General features: G+C 37.9%; 1 protein-coding gene, 1 long non-coding RNA gene and 1 pseudogene across 3 annotated transcripts; 2 read left to right on the plus strand and 1 right to left on the minus strand.

Annotated features, from left to right (window-relative positions):
- Positions 1-395: 395 nt before the first annotated feature.
- LOC104597454 (ADP/ATP translocase 1, mitochondrial) lies at positions 396-5,363 on the minus strand. The gene is made up of 4 exons (XM_010258989.3): positions 5,315-5,363; positions 2,120-2,650; positions 1,660-2,031; positions 396-1,072 (listed from the first exon to the last, which is right to left on the minus strand). The coding sequence occupies exons 2-4, from the start codon at positions 2,630-2,632 to the stop codon at positions 776-778; spliced, it is 1,182 nt and encodes a 393-aa protein (XP_010257291.1). The 5' UTR covers positions 2,633-2,650; positions 5,315-5,363; the 3' UTR covers positions 396-775.
- A 2,886-nt stretch (positions 5,364-8,249) lies between these two features.
- Positions 8,250-10,450, plus strand: LOC109114728 (uncharacterized). 2 transcript variants are annotated; one of them, XR_002022682.2, is made up of 3 exons: positions 8,268-8,664; positions 9,551-9,623; positions 9,804-10,450. It is a non-coding gene; the product is annotated as an uncharacterized LOC109114728 (long non-coding RNA). The 2 variants fall into 2 exon arrangements; XR_002022681.2 differs by lacking the exon at positions 9,551-9,623 and having other exon boundaries at positions 8,250-8,664.
- A 2,082-nt stretch (positions 10,451-12,532) lies between these two features.
- Positions 12,533-15,128, plus strand: LOC104597751 (GDSL esterase/lipase At4g10955-like; annotated as a pseudogene).
- The last annotated feature ends 3,439 nt before the right edge of the window (positions 15,129-18,567 follow it).

Here is an 18,567-nt window from a genome sequence, read left to right on the forward strand (position 1 = left end):
TGCTTTTCCATGTACGGATAAAACAGGATATTTAAAAGGTTTTTAGACCGCCCAAGAGTCGTGAGGCCATAGGTTTCCGAATTTGAGTTAGGACTTGTTTCAGATTACGTGGCCAACCCAAATAAAATTTAGATATGTCGGTTGTGAAAACAGCTGGCCCATGAAAAGAAGTAGCCATCGGGATTCAGTTAGTTTGGAACCCTTTATACTCCAATCTAACGATTAAAAATGAGGGATCTCATCCATAAATAATAATAAAATACCAAACAGAGACCGGGCCGACTACAAGTAAAAGATAGAGAATGACCCGCTTCTTCACCCTAGTCCTACTACTACCCAAAGTACGTTACAGGCAGAAACGGGAAGCACAGGAAAATAAAAAATTCAAACGTCCATTCGTCAAAACATACACTTCCATCCAATAAAATTGAAAACAAGATATGTCATATTAAAAAGAAACTAAATCCAGCATTGATGCTAAATTAATAAAAATTAAAACGTAGTAATCGAGGGTTAAAACAACCCTCGTAAATAAAGAACTCCTCGGAGCTGGCACTTGCAAACCCTCCGATGATTAGTTTATAGGGGGGAAAAATCCATCAAGAAAGTTTTTGGGAGAAGCTCCCTTTGAATCTCAATCTGAAACTAAATTATTCAAGAGAAGGAAAAAATCGCCCGGATGAACGGAACTCTCGATAATATCAACTCAAAAAGTTTTCATCACCATCTACGATCTACCACTGAAGGAATGATTTGCAGGGAAATTCAGACCAAATTAGGCGCCACCAGAGCCATACTTCTTTCCAAAAACGATCAGCTGAAGCTTGTCATAACCAGCAAGCACACCAGCGCCAGCAATTGCTCGAAGAATGTTTGCTCCAGCCCCCTTGAACAATGACTTGGCACCCTCGTTTTTGAGGATCTGAGAGAAGGCATCCAGAGAGCTCTTGTACTTCACAGCTTCACCTGAGGTCATCATCATTCTTCTACGAACCGTGTCAATAGGGTATGATGCAAGGCCAGCACCATTTGTGATGAGCCAACCCAATGCGAAGCTAGCAAAAAAACTATCCTGAAAACATCAATCAAACAAAAATGCATGTTAGAACAAAAATGCAATCCATGGATCCATGCTCTCTAAATTGAAAGCCCTATTAGCAGAGAGGTTCCAGCCAGATTACATTTTAATACAAAATAGGATGAGGAAGATAATGGAGTATTAAATCAGGCAGTTCAATTACTAAAACACGAGGACAGGGAATGCTATTCTCCCACTCATAACATCAATGGAACCACAAGCATTTACTTCTAGTTCTATGCCTTTTCTTTTTCGTTTGAATAGACATATTATAAGAAAATTAATTGTGGCCCATATTCTGAGTAATGGGAATTAGCATTCAACTTCCAACAACGTATAAAGTGTGTGGTGTCCTCAGAATAGCACCAAGTATGGACCTTGCCATTAGCCAATGCATCAACCTATCCTTCTAGTTCTAGTGAGGGGAAAGATGTTCAATCACCATTATTGTTGGGCAATTGCAGATCACAAAGAACTATTTACTCACACTTAAATGGCTTTATCACATGCATTTTAACCCGAGAGAAACAATATGAGAAGTGTTCTCATAGAGAAATGGTATTTTGTAAATTGTAACTAACCTGTAACTTTCCAGTGAGAACCACCGGTTTCAAAGAATCATAGAGTCCAAAGTAGAGACCACGGTAAACAATGATTCCAACGCAAGAGATGTTGAAACCACGGTATAGACCAGCAATACCATCAGATTTTAGAGTCTTTCTGTAGACATCAACCAAGCCATTAAATTGCCTCTCTCCTCCCTTCTTTGCAGCCTTTGCATCATTTGCCAACCGGGTTCGAGCATAGTCAAGGGAATAGACAAAAAGGAGGGAAGAAGCACCAGCAGCACCTCCTGATGCCAAGTTTCCAGCAAACCATTTCCAATAGCCATCCCTGTCTTTCTTGAAACTGAACAACCTTTTGAAGTAATCTTTAAAAGCAAAGTTCAAAGCCTGATGCAGAAACCAGTATGTTATCAGCACAAACTGAAGATAGGAAACAATTGCAACCAGAACAGTATCACAAGAACAGAAGGAAAACCTGTGTGGGGAAGTAACGGATGACATTGGCAGTGTTTCCTCTCCACAATGACGCAAACCCTTCATCCTTGATTGTTCGTTTGAAACAATCTGTAATACCCTTGTAGGGTTCAGAGAGCCGGCCAGCCTTGATCATTTCATCCTGGTTCTGGATCAAAAGCTTCACACGCTCAATGGGAGCAGCAGCTGTTTTGGATACAGCAGCAGAAACACCTCCCATTAGGAAATCAATGGCAAAGCCGGAAAATCCTTTCTCTTTGGGGGCTTGGACAAAGATAGGTAAAGCAGAGGGGGGAACCATGGACAGGTCACAGCTGCCGCTGCATGGCTGTACAAATGGGTACTGCAATCCCGCATTGCTATAATTTCCATATGCGAAGCGCCTTTGATACAAGGAAGGCCCATAAAAGGCATTGCTCCGAGTAGACACATCTTGGGAGAGGCTTGAACTGAGATGAAGCTGGCCAGCAACTTTCTGAATAACAGTTGGATGATTAGACCGATCAGCCATCATTTTCTCCAAATTAGAACACTGTCAACAACATAAAAAAGTTCTTGTCAAACAGACCAATCAGCCATATTTTTCTGCAGATTAAAACACCAAAACATATAAAGCTCTTGTGAACAGACCAATCAGCCATAATTTTCTGGAGATTAAAACACCGTTATCAACTAAAACTTCCCATCAATACTACACTCAAAACAGTGTTCAGATCACACCCAGAATGGCATACCAATAATTCAGATCACACCCAGAAGATGACTCAGCCTCAAACAGTGTTCGCAACTAGGTGAACAATTAAGACTCATTTTGTGACATGCATGTTAACTACACGCAGCTGTACCTTCCTTGGTTATTTCTGTGTTTTGATGAATAAACCTTGAATTTAATGTTTGAATAAGTAACTTACTGTAATGTAGGCTGTTAGCTATGATTTTTTAAGAGGTGCAACCAGGTACAATCAAGGCTCATTTCGTGACATGCATGTTAACTACACAAAGGTGTACCTCGCCATGGTTATTTCTGTCTGTGTTTTGAATAATTAACCTTGAGTTTAATGCATGACCAAGTAGCTTACTATAATGTAGGGTGTAGATATCATGTTTTCAAGCAATATAACTAATGAGCTTTTTCAGAACATTGTCTTTCTACAGAAATTTAGATTTGCAGATTCATACGTACAAGTATTAACATTTTTTTTTCAAAATTGGCACATCATTGCATGTCAAGTCTTGGGCTCTAGGAACCCCTTGAGTACTAGTTGCACTTCCTGCTTTTAAAATACCATAAATTTCCTTGGTTCAGAAGCCATAGGCAAATTACAAAATCAATTCTATACCAACGTTCTAGAATCTGCCTAAATTCCCAGAAATGGAAACCAGGCTCTGGCAGAACAATAATCACCACTTATGAGGTCAGTTTCTTGAATTTGGAGTCTCAAGTTCAATTGAGTTTGAGAATACTCTTCAACTGCCCGAGGTAAACTAGGAAATGGAAACAAAATTGATTATCAGAGAGCATAGATGATTAGGACAATTAACAAAGGACAAGATGTTGTTAACAGCATTGAAGGGGAATAAATGTGAATCTTAAAGGATTCAGAGTGAAGGCAAAGTAAAATGTGTACAGCAGGCAGTAAGACCCTTTTTGCCTTGCAGAAAATAACGAAACAATACTACAAGGATTCTGGCCCACAAAACCGACTTTTAGTGTCTCAAATTATTAAAAAAAGACAGCGTTGTTATGTTTACAGTCAATGCCCCTACTACACAAGGCCCTCTTTTCCTTTTCCAGTCAAGGCATCCTATTACCCGCCATAAGGACTAAAATATTCAAGTATGAAGATACAGTAGAACACTGGAAGTCTGGAACCAAAGGATGGTATAGAAAGAAACAGCTCTGTAATGTTTACAGTGAAGACAACCTACTAGTTTCTCTCAAACAGGAACAGGGCCGCAAGGCCCACTTCCAATTCTTATTCCAGCCAGCGACCTCTACCAAGTTAGACAATAAGGAGTAAAACATTTACCTTATGTTTGGTTTGAAAGAAAATGTACGGAAAGGTACGGAAACCTGTATAAGATGCAGTACAATAGTGGAACCAATGCTATAGATAGTGGCAGCTCCTCGGAGAAAATAGTCTTAGTAGTTAATGGTTCCTAATTATAGTGCAGAACTGCCGACAACCAACAAAGAGGAAAACAGCAGGAACAAGAACTTCATTTTTAAAATTTAAAAACCAATTGAACGTAGAGGCAAAGCTTGGCGATCTAGGTGACAGTAAATGGATAATTGAAAAGCACTAAGCCACTAAGCTAAATCCAGACACAACAAGGAACCACAAACAATCTTCAGAATTGGTATCCCGATTCGTTCATAAATATTGATGAGCTAAGTTGGCTGACACACGGATTGAAAGACCAGGCCCATGAAATAATGCAGCATACACACAGATCGTAGCATCCACGACTACGAAATTTTGCAATTGGGTACACATTACGACGGAAAAACGCACACTGAACAAGAAATTCAACTGACACAAACGGTAATCCAACAAATCCCGTTAAAATGGAAAATTGGAACTTTTAGTCTCGGGAAATTAAAAACTTGTTCTTAAGAGATCGATACTATAGGACGGATAAAAAGACCCAGATCTATGCTACAACAGCCAAGATACAACTAATCAAGATACAGATCCCTTAAAGAAACAGAACCACTAAATAAAAAAAAACAAATGAACAAAAACATACGCATTAATCCAAGATCTGTAGACATACAGATCCAACTAACCTTCTTATGCCGATTCTAATGTTAAAACAAAACTCTAAAATACATAAGTCGAAATACAAACAGGAATAAACAGATAAAAGGATGACAGATGAGGAAAAACGATCCAAGAGCTGTTACAAAATGAAAAAAAGAAAAGAAAAGAAAAAGAAGAACAATCAACAGATCTGAGTGTGCCTATGGTTAGAAGTGTGAGAGCAGTTCAGGATGACGCAATCAGCGGCGAAACTTCTGCAACTAAAAATACACAAACAGTTATAAAACCCTAACATCCATCCAAGCATTAGATCAACGCTCCCAAAGAACAAGAAGATCCGGACCGGAACCAGACCTCCGATCCGACCGTAAAGAAATAAGGAGCAACAAAATATTAAAGAAAAAGAGAAAACCATCTGGAAATGGCAATACCTCTCGGCTCTGAAGATTGCGTGAGTAGTCTCTGAGCGTTCGCTCCACCTCTCGCTTCGCTGAAAAAGCGAAAGGTGAGGAGAGAGGACAAATGACTGAATGAGAGAGAGGGATCAACGATGTGAGGGATGGTCTCGTTTTAAGGGATGACTTTAGAGATTTTTATTTTTTTTAATACGGGGAAGACAATCTCTGATGTATCTGCGAGCACTACTTTTCAGTGGTCTCAAAATTTCATTACCGTGGATTTCACATATTGAAATGTAAACCGTCGGATATTTTATTTCCCGGCAATTTCTTTTTTAAAACATGTCGCGCATATACACCTAGACCATCCGTATATGCACGAAAAACGTCATGCAGATCACCGTTTGATGAACCTTCTGCAACTTAATACAGTAGCCCCTGATACTTGCTCGTGTAATCGTCTCCTGCATGTTGAGGTTCCCGATGCAATGCAAGGGCAAGAAAGAAGACAGATTTCATGTTCCCCGATACTACAGTAATTTTGGTCGAGCGTGCTCGTTGCCCGCCTCATTGGGTCTTTCGAATAATTGATAATTGATCGGTTGTTGTAGATTGCCAGATTGGCCTTTCAGATTGAGAGAGAGAGAGTAGAGATTCGTTTGGAGGAAAAGGTAGGTGTCTATATGTTTAATATGATACCGGGAGCATTATATCAAAACATGGCCAAGGTAGCGGAGGGGAGAGAGAGGTAGGTGGATTCGTATACAGACGCCAGCGAATGGGCGGCTGAGAGAAGTCCTGAAAATTGGGTGGTCTACAGACGACGATGAAAAAGGCAGACACGCGTGGCTTTCACGCTGTGCGTTCACACTCTGTACATTTGTCTAACACGTGCTTTTCTTGCTCTCACACGTGCAGAATAGCTTATCATCTCCTAGAGACCAAGACTCCAACTTCGAATCCGGATCTCCTATCCACGAGAACTCTGTTCACTCTACCCATATAAGAAAATGAGATATTCTCCATAGATGTGTGATGTTATGTGAACAGACGTGGGCAAATATTTTGTGGGCAGAGGAGATCCGGACTCACCAACTTCCCCCGCCAACGCACACACTTCGCTCTTCACGTATTAATCGTGCCAAGTATTTAATTTGACGCGTCTGGGCGTCAAAGGATTCCAAAAATTCGATATTCGATTGGACTCCGTATCCGATTATTCATTTTTTTCAAAAAAAAATCCGATTACTCATTTCATTTATTTAAGAAGAAGAAGAAACAGGTTTGCAATTCTATAATAATTTGGTTTGCAGATCTATAATCAGTTTAGGCTCAGTTTGGAGGAATACGAATACAAAATAACACAAAACTATAATTTTGCACTGTACATATTGGTATTTGTACATCTTCCAAACTGAGCCTTAGTTTCATTTCCCTTTATTTAATAAATATTTTATAGCACATATCCTTTGAAAAAACCAGAAAAAAAAAACTATTGAAAAATGTTTTTTGAGGCTAAAAATCATATAAGCTTAATAGTGAAAAAATTATTTAGTATTGGAAAATGTCCCTAACAAATTCTCTGGTAAATGATTTAACTAAATAATATTTCAAACTCTATTGGTGGAAATGCACATGTGGCATTGAGCTGCAACCAAATTTCATTGATTGATGGGTTGGTTTATAGAAGACAAGGTTGATGGGTGGGAGTGGCAGCACTTATACAGAACCTCCATGGCTTGTCCTCATGCAGTGGGAGTGGCAGCACTTATGAAAGCAGTCCATCCTGAATGAAGCCCAACATCCATCGAACTGCCATGATGACAACAACAGATTGACTCGATAACACTATCAAATCCACCATAGAACTCTTAGATGATGAGCAACTCATCAGTCCTCTAGCCACGGGAGCAGGTCACCTAAATCCTAAAAGGCGCTCGACCTTGCATGTTGTCTTAATGACCTGCAAGTGCCATTTTATTTTTTGGGGAGAAACCAAGGTTTTTAAAACCAGACCAAAGAAGGGTTTGTTATGGGCACCGCTTTCCACGTTGACTGCTCCAATCGTCCATTCTGAACAGATGGTCTATTCTAACAAAAAAAATAAAAATAAAAACGACCAAAAAAACGTTGTCTAGGACCTCTAGGTCGATGGTTCAACTGCCTAGGTCAATGATTCCCAGACCAAATCAACATTATTTTTTGGTAAAAGGCGGTTTTGGGGTGAAACCGAATTGATGATGCGACCAATTTTTCTTCAACCCGTTTGCCCGACCTGGTTTGATTTTGAAAACACTGAAAGAAACACTATATTTGGTTTGTATTGGTGCGCATCAATTGATACAATGCGATATAGGCTAGTACACATCCATATTGATTTGATACGTGCGCTTTACGAAACGTATCATATATTATCATACACCGATACCAATACGATATACCTTGCATCTAACATATTGTATCTATATCTAAATCATTATTACACTTTGAATCATGTAAGAACACATCATAGTTTACATGGGCACTATGGCTTACATCTATGCAAAATAAAATGGCCTGTTATGTTTTAACAAATATATTTTTTTAAACTTAAAAAGAAAGGAAAAATAAAAAAAAAAAAAAAACAATTTTGAGAGTTATGAGAGACTAAACAAAGCAGGCAACTCTTGCAGACCAAATCCCAAAGCTAGTGGATGCCATTAATGATTGAAGTCAAGCTTTGGAAAAGGGTGAAAATTCTATTTTAAATTGCCAAATAATCCGGGGAAGCCTCATCGGACCAGACCGGACGGTCGGACAGAGAAAACCAATAACCGATCAGATGACCGTTAATTCGCCTTAAAAGCTTGCGAGCAACTCCATTAATACATGCATACATTGGCCACGTGTTAGCAGAAGAAGCAAATAGGTGTTAAGATGCGCGGCCATCTGGGGCCCACAGTTTGTTACCATCCCATTAGTCTAGAGGTTTTGTACGCACTTACCGTTAAAAGAAGAAAGGACTGTTTCTTGTTTTCCCTCTCACTTTCTCTCACGCACACTTTACACACTCTATTTCTTCTGAGAATACATACGCCTCGATCTTCGCCTCTGAATTGTATGGAATTATAATATAAGATCCGTTTGTTTTTTGTTGTTGTCGGGAGAGGATGAAATGCAAATCAAAGCGAAAATGTCGATTTCTGATCTTGGTTTTGGGTTCTGTCTTCCTGCCGGCAATGGTGTTTTGTCGATTTTCGAAGCTTGAAAGAGCCTTTCCGGTGGACCAAAGATTTGAGTTGATTGAGTTTAGAGCTCGTGACAAGGGTAAGGCACCGCTGAATTTTGCAGGGTGGGATCGTCGATTTTCCTGTCGAGAGTACCTACAATCCTTACGCCGTCGGGTAATTTTTTCTTTCGGTCCTTGTTGATAAGCTCTGGGTTCAATTGAGTATGGCGTTTGGCTTCCGGGTTTTGTTTCTGTTCTTTTACCTACTCGTTATTTTATAATTTATATTGATGGGTTCTTGATATTCTTTGCTTCTTTACTGTTTTTCTTTTCTTTGTTTAATGGGTTCTGGATTTGATGGTTTTTGATGTTCTGAGGTTCTTTAGTTTGTAAATTGACAGCTATGTGGGTATTTACTCTTCTTTTGATGCTTTCGATGTAGTTCATATATGGGTTTTTGAAGATGTTGATTCTTCTTCTCCATTTGTTTATCTTCCTAGGCTTTTGATCTCTTTAAGACTCTACTGGGTGGGGATTTATTGTAATGATTTTCACACATTTCTTTTTTCTTTGAACCGGATCCATTTTACTAGACCGAAATTGGGGACTCCTCCAAAAGAATTCTATGTTCAAATTGATGTCTTGTCGGTCACCTGCAATGCCTGCAGTGGTTGCCCCAAATATAACGGTTTGAGATGCAATTATGCAAATCATAATAATTGGTCCTTATAATATCATGGAAGTGTCAACTGTTAACATATATAAGAACTTGTTTATTTTATCTATAGATAAAAGATAACTTGTAGCGGCTAATCAAGTTATATCAGGATAAAAATTTGATAGAAAGTTCATTCCGAGGTTTAGCTAGTTATGCCAATTCTGACTTCTCCAAGAATCTTTTTTTTTTTCATCAATAATTGTTTTATCACTAAACTTCCTACATTGTTTTAAGACATTGGAAATACTTCCTTCCATTTTTATGAAAGATCAAACTGTTGCATAGTAGTTCTGCTGTCTGAAACAAATTCATGATATTGGCAACCACATTTTGAATGAAGCAGATGCGTTGTCAACACCAGTAATGTTGCGTGTATATTTTCCTCAATTAGTACAAGAGTTATAAGCTGTGAGTTGGTAAGTCTGACTAAAGAGAAGAAGACTAATCTTCTTTTTTTTTTTTTCTTTTTCTTTTTCTTTATCATCTAGCTAATCAACGCATTGGATGGGCTAATTACAACTCTAAGTTAAACAGACAATGCAAGTCCTTCAAGTTTTTCCATGAAATGTTGATCAAGTTGCAGATTTGCTTTTCAGGATCGTTTGCAATTTGCCATCACATTCTAAAGTCTGATCTCATGGCTCCCAACTCCTTTGTTCTTGCATCTTGGCCTCCAGTAAGTCCTGTGGTGAACGAAGGATCAACAAAGTTGTTTAGAAACTTCATCATCTTATATGGAACCTCCATGGCTTGTCCTCATGCTGTGGGAGTGGCAGCACTTATGAAAGGAGTCCATCCTGAATGAAGCCCAACAACCATTTGATCTGTCATGATGACAACAGCAGATTGACTCAATAACACTATCAAACCCATCACAGAACTCTTAGACGACAAGCAACCCACCAGTCCTCTAGCAATGGGAGCGGGTCACCTAAATCCTAACAAAGCGCTCGACCTTGGACTTGTATATGATGCAAATACAACGGACTACATGAGGCTTCTCTGCACTCTGACTTACACTAAGAAGGAATCAAGAAGATAACAAGGTCATTCTCTGATTGGTTAGCCCGTGAAGCGCCAAAGTTTAGGGATGCCTCTTCAACATTCAATCCAAGAACTCTTCCTTATGATCTTAGTGTAATTGTGTCTGGTGATCTGTGGGGACGTGCTACCCCTGTCTTGTGTAGCCCCTTCGAATATTATAAAAAAAAAAAAATGTTTGTGTTTCATTGGAGATCGCAAACAAGGTTCAAATTATCTTTTCCACTTGCTTAGCCTAACACATGGAAATTATCTTTCATAGTTGGCCAAAAAGACTGATTGGTCAGGAACCTTTCATATAAAAAGTTGATCTGGGACCTCACATTCTTAGCTCTTTCCTCAAACGAGTGTGACATTCACTCAAACATATAGATTATGTCACTTAATTGTTTAGCTATTGTTATAACTTAGGAGACTTTTCATAATCTTTTCCGCCATTGATGGGTTAATTAAATTTGAGACCCAAAACCCTTGCCAGCTGGTGATTAGAATAAAATTCCATTGGGGGAAAAGTTTGGTATTAAAATATTAAAACATGTAGGCTATTTTTGTTTTTGGTTCGAGAGAAAAATAAGAGTGAAACAGAAAGTTATGGGAAAATTCTCAAGAAATTTCACAAAGTTTGTTGAGAATTTTGCCTCAATTCTCTGTTACTCTCTTATTTTCTATCAAAACCAAACATAGCCTTAACATACAACTGGTGCAGTGGAAGGCCGACATAAGTTGTAGGGTTGAATGGGTGACTGATGCAGGTCACCCAGATCAGTTGGAATTGGCCACATTATGCTTCCAGGTGTGGCAGAGAGGAAGCTCCCTATTTGGCCCAATTAGGGAGCCTCTTTTCTTGATTTTGCTCAAAATTTCATCATCTTGGAAATTAGCAATAGCCATGACTTAATTCTCTCTGCAATGTCACTGTCTGGTTGAATTCTTATGAATCAACTTCTTGATATACTTCTATTCAACAGCATTATTTGGAAACAAATAAATCAATTGAGTTGAGAAGAACAGTGGGCTTTAGAACGCAAAGGCTGTGGTAGCTGAACTGAATAACTTATTATGGGGGTGTTAGCCAATGTGATGTTCTTTTCTTTGTTGCAAGTTTCAAATATTGTCATATATAGCAATCAACCCAATTTCAGCTTCATAAAGAAGGAGCTCACATTAAAAAAGCAACTTCCCGGATCTATATTTAGATAATCGGGATCAACATCAAATAGGTGTAGTTTAACCTAAAACCATAGAGAAACAGATATGTTCTTTTTTCCCTTTTACTTCTCAGTTTGAAGATCTACAAGAATCATCAGTGATCCTTGATTGTTCGTGAATCATGTATTTGTTTTGAGATGCAAAAATAAGTTTGTTTTATTTCAAAAAAGAACCCATTCATATTTTTTTGAAACCACCGAAGTGATGGTTTTTAAAACAAAAACAAATTTTAGAGTACAGATATTGTATGATTTAGGAAGAACTCATGAAATATCATTATATGAAAACATGATTCTTAAACCAGAAATTCTTGAACACATTTTTATCTCTGTTTTGGTAACAAACATGTAAACTACCAATAACAGGTTTTCCATGTTTTTATTTTAGTAACCAATTTTTCATCAAAATAGATGGTTTAATTCGTATTTGTAACTCACAACAAGAGAAACAATTCACTTGGAAGAACACCCAGTGTCAATCTGTGCCTTGAAAATTTTGTATCTTTAATTATTATTTATTTTCTAAAACACAATGTGCTAGATAAACAAGATTTGAGTTGGATAAATCAGTTCAATTGGTCAACAAGGAGAAATCATTCTTCATTGTTCATAATAAAATGCCCACCACCAAATGCCTTTCACAACACATTGGTCGCTGAGTCCGTGTCTAATTTTGTTTTCAAACTTGTAATTAATGTTATTGGAAATTTGTATTGATGCTTCTTTTCTTGATGTTATTCAAGTTTTATTCAAGGTGATATCGAGATGCATCCTGAGCTTCTTTTAGTTGTGATTGAAACAAACTTTAATGGCATAACTAAATTGTTGGATGTTATTACTATGTGAGATTTGGAGCCTACGGTTGATCTCTTTGTTGACATTGTTAATTCTGGGTTGAAAGTTGCAAGTGAACTCACAACTCTGCTGGTGATGGGTCAACAACCGCATCAGTTCTTGCACGTGAAATTATCAAATTAGGCTGGTTGAGTGTTACTTTTGGTGCAAAGCCTTTCTCAATTGAGAGAAGGATTAATAAGACAGTACAAGGCCTGGTGGATAAGTTGGAGAAGAAATATATGCCTGTTAAGGGGCGTGATGATATTAAAGGTAATTGCTGTTTTTATGTCTTCATGTTATTTTGCATTTTCTACTGTTGTCTGGTACATTCTTATACCAAATATTTATTTTTATTTCTTCAGTTGTTGCTTCCATCTCTGCTGGAAATAATGATACCATTGGGACTATGATAGCCATGCAATTGATAAGGTTGGCTCTGAAGGTGTTTGAATCTTCATCATCATCCTTTGAGACAACTGTAGAGGTGGATGGAATGGGGTTTTGAATTTATTAATTGGTTCCAAGCTCCATTTGTCTTTGTTAATTATATGATGTATGTGGCGTTTTCCCTTGATGTTTTTCAGACTTGTCTGCACATTGATCTTGGTTACATTTCACCGCAGTTTGTCACAAAGCCTGAGAAAAATGATTATTGGATTTGAGAATGAAAAGGTCTTGGTAACCGATCAGAAGATTTCAATAATAAAGGACAAACTTCCTCTGTTGGAGATGACCACACAACTATAAGTTCCTCTACTCATTATAGCTGAAGACATCACATAATTCCTCTTTTTTTTATCTTGTTTTTGGGAGAGGAACAAGAGGTCTAAACATTCACAGACTGTTTTTCTGGCCTGAATTTTTATTTGGGAGGATGTCACGCTGTTGATTTTTTTTTGGAGCACAAACCCTCGTGGATTGCAACTAACTATACATAAAAAAAAAACAAATAAACAAGCAAACAAACAAAGAAGGGAGAGGAAGAGAGTGAAACATTCCTTGCATAACCACAATTAACTAACTCTTGCATTGATGTGAACAAGATTTGCTTGCATGTTTGTGAATGTAGTGCTTTGGCAGGTACAAAATTACATTTGGTAAATTTGTTAAAAGCTGAGCCAGTTGAAGATCTTGCCCCAACTTGGTGGGAATTTTCCATTTCCAGTTGATTTGTCCACTTGTGGATAATGTAGATTTCTCCATCTTGGGCACTATATATGAATTCATACCCCAGTTCTGCAACTGTGGCCACTCAACACAGGGTTCTCCATGATATGTTGTTGCTTTCCATTGTACCACTACCAAGCCTGAATCCTTCCTACAAGATCTCAGTTTGGACTTCCACTTCATCTAGAAGGAACTTCATTGTACCTCTCGATTTCAGATTGCAATGGAAGTTGTTCAAGACACAGTTACTGCTGTTGGAGATTTGAATGTATGGATAACAGGTCATTTGTTGGGATCTGTTGTAGCAATGTTGGCTGGAAAGAACATGGCAAAGATTGGCACTTTTCTTATATCATTTCTAATCAATCCACCATTCTTCTCTGTTCCAATTGAGATTTTATTCAATCCACCATTCTTCTCTGCTCCAATTGAGAGAATAAAAGATAAAAAATTGAAGCATGGGATCCACATCACAAGCAGCTTGATCACTGCAGGACGTTCTATGGCTGTGAGAACCAAAATTCTCTATCAGAAGATCCATTTCTTGCCTTGTCTACATGGGTCCCATATCTGTTTGTGAATCCTGCAGATGACATTTGTTCGGAGTATGTTCAGTACTTTGAGCATAGGAAAAAGATGAAGAGATTGGAGCTGGAAGCATTGAGAAAGTGACCACTCAAAACTCTATTGGGGGCCTATTCATGCATGTAATTGCACAGGAAGAGCCACTGCACCTTCTTCCATCAGTCAATCTGACCATCAACCAGAGCCCATCATTGGATTTTAAACGTGCTCATGGGATTCACCAATGCTGGAGGATGAAACTACAGCTAATACAAAACTGATTGATCATATTCACCTATCCATGCATGGGCACTTGAAAGGTGGTACAGACCTGGATTTCTTGAGATGTCTCCAGTCTAACTCTTTTTCTAACTCCTAGTTCTAACTACCTCAGATCTGACCATAACAATGATTCTGATGAGAACACCGAAGTAATGAAAAAAAAAACCCCAAATTCTTTCTTCACAACCAAATATTGTATGGACTGAGGCAATTATATCTTCTGGGTACAGGGTTCTGACAGTTGGTCATTTTTATGCCTGACTCTATTATAGCCCAAGCTGGACTATGTCATTTTTATTTTTTATAGAACCTTTATTACAAATTGAAAAGGTCTATGCACAAAATAATACATTGAAACTGGGGAAGGGGTTATCAATAACAGGCATGCTTCGTATAAGTTCTCTGATGTGATCATTGACCTTGGTTACCCTCAGCATGACATCCTGTCTATCTTAATCTGATTAATGAGATTTGGAGATAATGGTTGATGGGTAATTCTGGGAATAAAAGGATAATTATTGGTCACCTTCCTATACGGCTTATCATTGAAGATAGAAGTCAAACCCCTGTCTGGAAAGATCTCTAGCATCCAGCAAAAGTTTTTCATCCAATTTGTTATAAAAATTGCTGAAGATAACTCCATCATCACTCCCATAAGTGGGTGAATGTTTAGGTGGTTTGGTTTTTGCTCTGATTAGTTCTTGGTTCAGCCACAGAATTCCTGTTTTTCCTAATTTTCATTGAAACCTTGTTTCTTTATACTCTTGTGTATCTATTTGTAGAGTCAATAGTTAAGACATGTTGGCCAATGATCTGGTTTGTCAACATCTTAAACCACATCTAGCATGTAAAAGAGGTTAACAAGAGAGCGTGCACTACTTTCATGTGAAAGGGGACATTTGGTTTTGACTGAAATGGCTAAGTGAATAATTGCTTTGTCTTTTAGTGGATAAAATTTCACTATATGTTTTGATTTATTTTACATTTCTGCTTGTTGTGAATCTTTTGAGCATTAGGTAGGTCCTTAAAAATGGTATGGGTTATGTTTGCTAAAATATTAAAAAATATTAATTTTGGGCTAGTAATATATGGTTGGTTTATATAAGACAAGGTTGATGGGTAGCATTGGTTCAAAATCTAGCAAAGTATTCTCTAAATATATGGGACAATCAAGAGAATAGTTTTATGTTTTCTTCCCGTATCAAAGAACTACCAGAACATTATTGGCAATGTCTGTTCTTGATGCGAGGAATAGGGATGGCAATTTTTCCCATTTCCCCGATCCCCGTGGGGATCCGCCCCGAATGGGGCAAGGATGGGGATGATTTTCCCCCCACAGGGACAGGGATGGGGAAATTTTCATCCCCGTTAGCAGGGACGGGGAGAGCACTCCCAGCCCCGTAGGGACCCCGATCCCCGCTTCGTGGGATCCCCACTAATATATATGTATATATGTATGCATACGCTTTATATGTAAATATGTAAACATACATCTATATATTAATATTTTTAAAAATATGGTTGAATATGTTTGAATATTTTCTAATACGATTGAAAATGCTAATTATTTTATTTTTATTTTTTTAAATAAAATAAAAAAAACAAAAACAAAATGATTAGCATTATAAAGAATCACGGGGAATGGGGATCCCCGCGGGGATTGAGATCCCCGTGGGGATGGGGATGGGGATAACCTTGTCCCCATTAGCGGGGATGGGGATTTTCGCTGGGATAGGGATGGGGAGAGGCTCCCCATCCCTGCCCCGCCCCGTTGCCATTCCTAGCGAGGAAGCAGCCTCACCATCACTCTTCTGCAAAAATGTTAAAAAAAAAAAAACACTTGCATGAAACAAGTTAGCACCATTCCATTCATCTAATTCCAAACATTGTTTTAGTCTATCACACAATCATAGTCAATTAGATTGTCAGATCATACTTGCTACTTTTGCAGAAGACATGAGACCTAGAATGTCATCCTCTTTGAGTAAAAGTCATTAACCAACTCATAAACCATACCCTTTGATTGGTGGGTGAATATTAGATAATGTTCCTCTGAATAAGTTTCACTTGTTGGTCTAACCTTCGAATTTATAACCAAAACTTGGATGACCAAAGAATGCAACATTAACGACAATATAGAAGTTTCGGATACTGGAACCCTTTGGTATGGTCAGACATGCTGAAGAGGTGGTCCATGATCATTTAGCTCACATGTGTACCACAAGAGAAAATTTTGCATAAAAAAGAAATTTTACCATTTGACCATATCCACCCATTTACTGATATGCATGTATATGTTCACACATGTATAACATATCATGTCTGAATCATATTTGTGCAGGGCAAGGCCAGATGCAATCTTCAGCTTCAGAAAAACTCCAATTATTATTATATAAACTGAATATAACTTCTTTTATTTTCATTCATAAAATTTGACCTCTCCAATTTTTTAGTTTTTCATCTTTTTTTTTACAGTTTTGGGACTTATTTTGTATTGAATTTGAGTGTCTCACAACCTGAAGGAATTTGTTGGAGGGGTCATTACCATGTTTTCATTATCTATTTCCTCTCATTCATTCAAGGAGCACCTTTTATCCTTCACTTAATGAAAGAAGTTAGAAGTATTTCCTCCAGAGGGCTTAAATCTGCAGCAACGCTCAATGTCATCTCTATGCGAAACCTTCTTGGGTCTTCTTGAGCTGCCTGTAGTTAAAGTAATTCATTTTGCTTAAAAGTATATTTATGGCTTTCTAATTTCTGTTTAGAAAACTAAAGAATTTATGTAAAGAAAAACTTGTAGTACCATATCTAACGAAATAGTAACCAAGTAATATCAACTTTGATTACAGGGTTGATGCCAAACATGATTTGTGACTGTGACCACTACACTGTGCCTGCTTTATCTAGGGAAACAGATGAACTTATTCTTTGCTTTTGTTATTGTATATTCAAGATTGCTGCCAGGATCAGAGAATGGAAAGAAGCTGTCATTTCTGCTTCCATATGTTTTTACAGTGTCCAATCATTCCCATCATGAAAAGGTCAAGAAAGTGATCTAGGCAGATGAAATGAAATGCAGCCATCTGATAGGATATATCAACTGCATGAAAGAAGTCACTAGGGTAGAAGAACCTGGTTGATTTCCTCCCCCTCTCTCCCCACCTGTACAAAAGAAAAAGGGAAAGAAAAAAAAGACAGGGATATATCCCCTGAGGGACCATGGTCCTATTCTGAATGTTTGCCACTTAAATGGAGAATAGGATGAAGATTGTTTGTGTACATTCTCCCACCTTCTTGTCTTGTTAGATTTGATTTGTTTAACTTAATATATGTTACTATAAAGGAAGAGGAAGATGAAGAGAGAAACTTAAAATATGAGAAACGAAATTGATAAAAAAGGATAGGGTTATCTGCAACCCTTCTCCTTTATATATAGAATTCTGGTTTACATAGAAAGACACTTATACCCCTGGTAACATATCTAAATGGAAGAACATGGAGTGGAATTAGTGATCTAGGTTCCTATCTGAAGAGAAATGGTTACATCCATCTGGGGAAGGAAAGGATAGGATGGACCTTGGAGGGGCTGCACTACGTACCCTCCAAGGAGGGATCAAGCCACTGTAGCTCCCCTGATTTTCTCGGGAGGGGAAGGAAAGAGGGAGGGAGAGAATATGCAAGATCTAAAGTCAGAGAGAGAATGAGAGAGAGAGAGAATGAGGCCCCCCTCTTCTGCATTTGAATGAATTATTAATTTGTATAATCTTCCTATAACTGGGCCAAATCAACAAGAGTGGCCAGATGTCAGCCAACATTCTGGGATGATTCGGTTTTGGTTCAGGATAGATTAAACCGGGTCTGTTAGTATTTCTATGCTCATACACTAAATAAAGATAAAACAATACAGGGTAAATCTCTAAACATACCCTGCCATAAGTCTGTATCTTATTACTGTAAATTAAAGGTAGTAACATCTGAAGGAGTCATTGGTGGTAAACCTAAGCATGCTACTCTTTTTCCTTTGTCAATCTTCGGTTATCCTTATATGCAACAATGTATGTTTTATCAACCATTCCAATTCAGAATTGTAGGGAGTTACAGGACATACTTATCATTTCAACCATTATATGTGTGAGATCTTCCAACTAAAGTCTAGAACAATCTATAAGGATTATTTGAGTCAATTATCCATTTTAGTCCACATAAACTATTCCTCAAAATAATGAAATAACTATTTTTTGGGATTACGCATACCCCTTCT

Source organism: Nelumbo nucifera, chromosome 7, assembly GCF_055504915.1.
Source record: "Nelumbo nucifera cultivar China Antique chromosome 7, China Antique-T2T, whole genome shotgun sequence".
Lineage (NCBI taxonomy): Eukaryota > Viridiplantae > Streptophyta > Magnoliopsida > Proteales > Nelumbonaceae > Nelumbo > Nelumbo nucifera.

Excerpts from the sequence above, each read along its gene's own strand:
- LOC104597454 (XM_010258989.3), bottom strand. The coding sequence starts at position 2,632 with ATGATGGCTGATCGGTCTAATCATCCAACTGTTATTCAGAAAGTTGCT. Across the intron at positions 2,032-2,119 it reads TCCGTTACTTCCCCACACAG|GCTTTGAACTTTGCTTTTAA; the intron begins GTTTTCCTTCTG and ends TTTCTGCATCAG. Across the intron at positions 1,073-1,659 it reads TTCTCACTGGAAAGTTACAG|GATAGTTTTTTTGCTAGCTT; the intron begins GTTAGTTACAAT and ends TGATGTTTTCAG.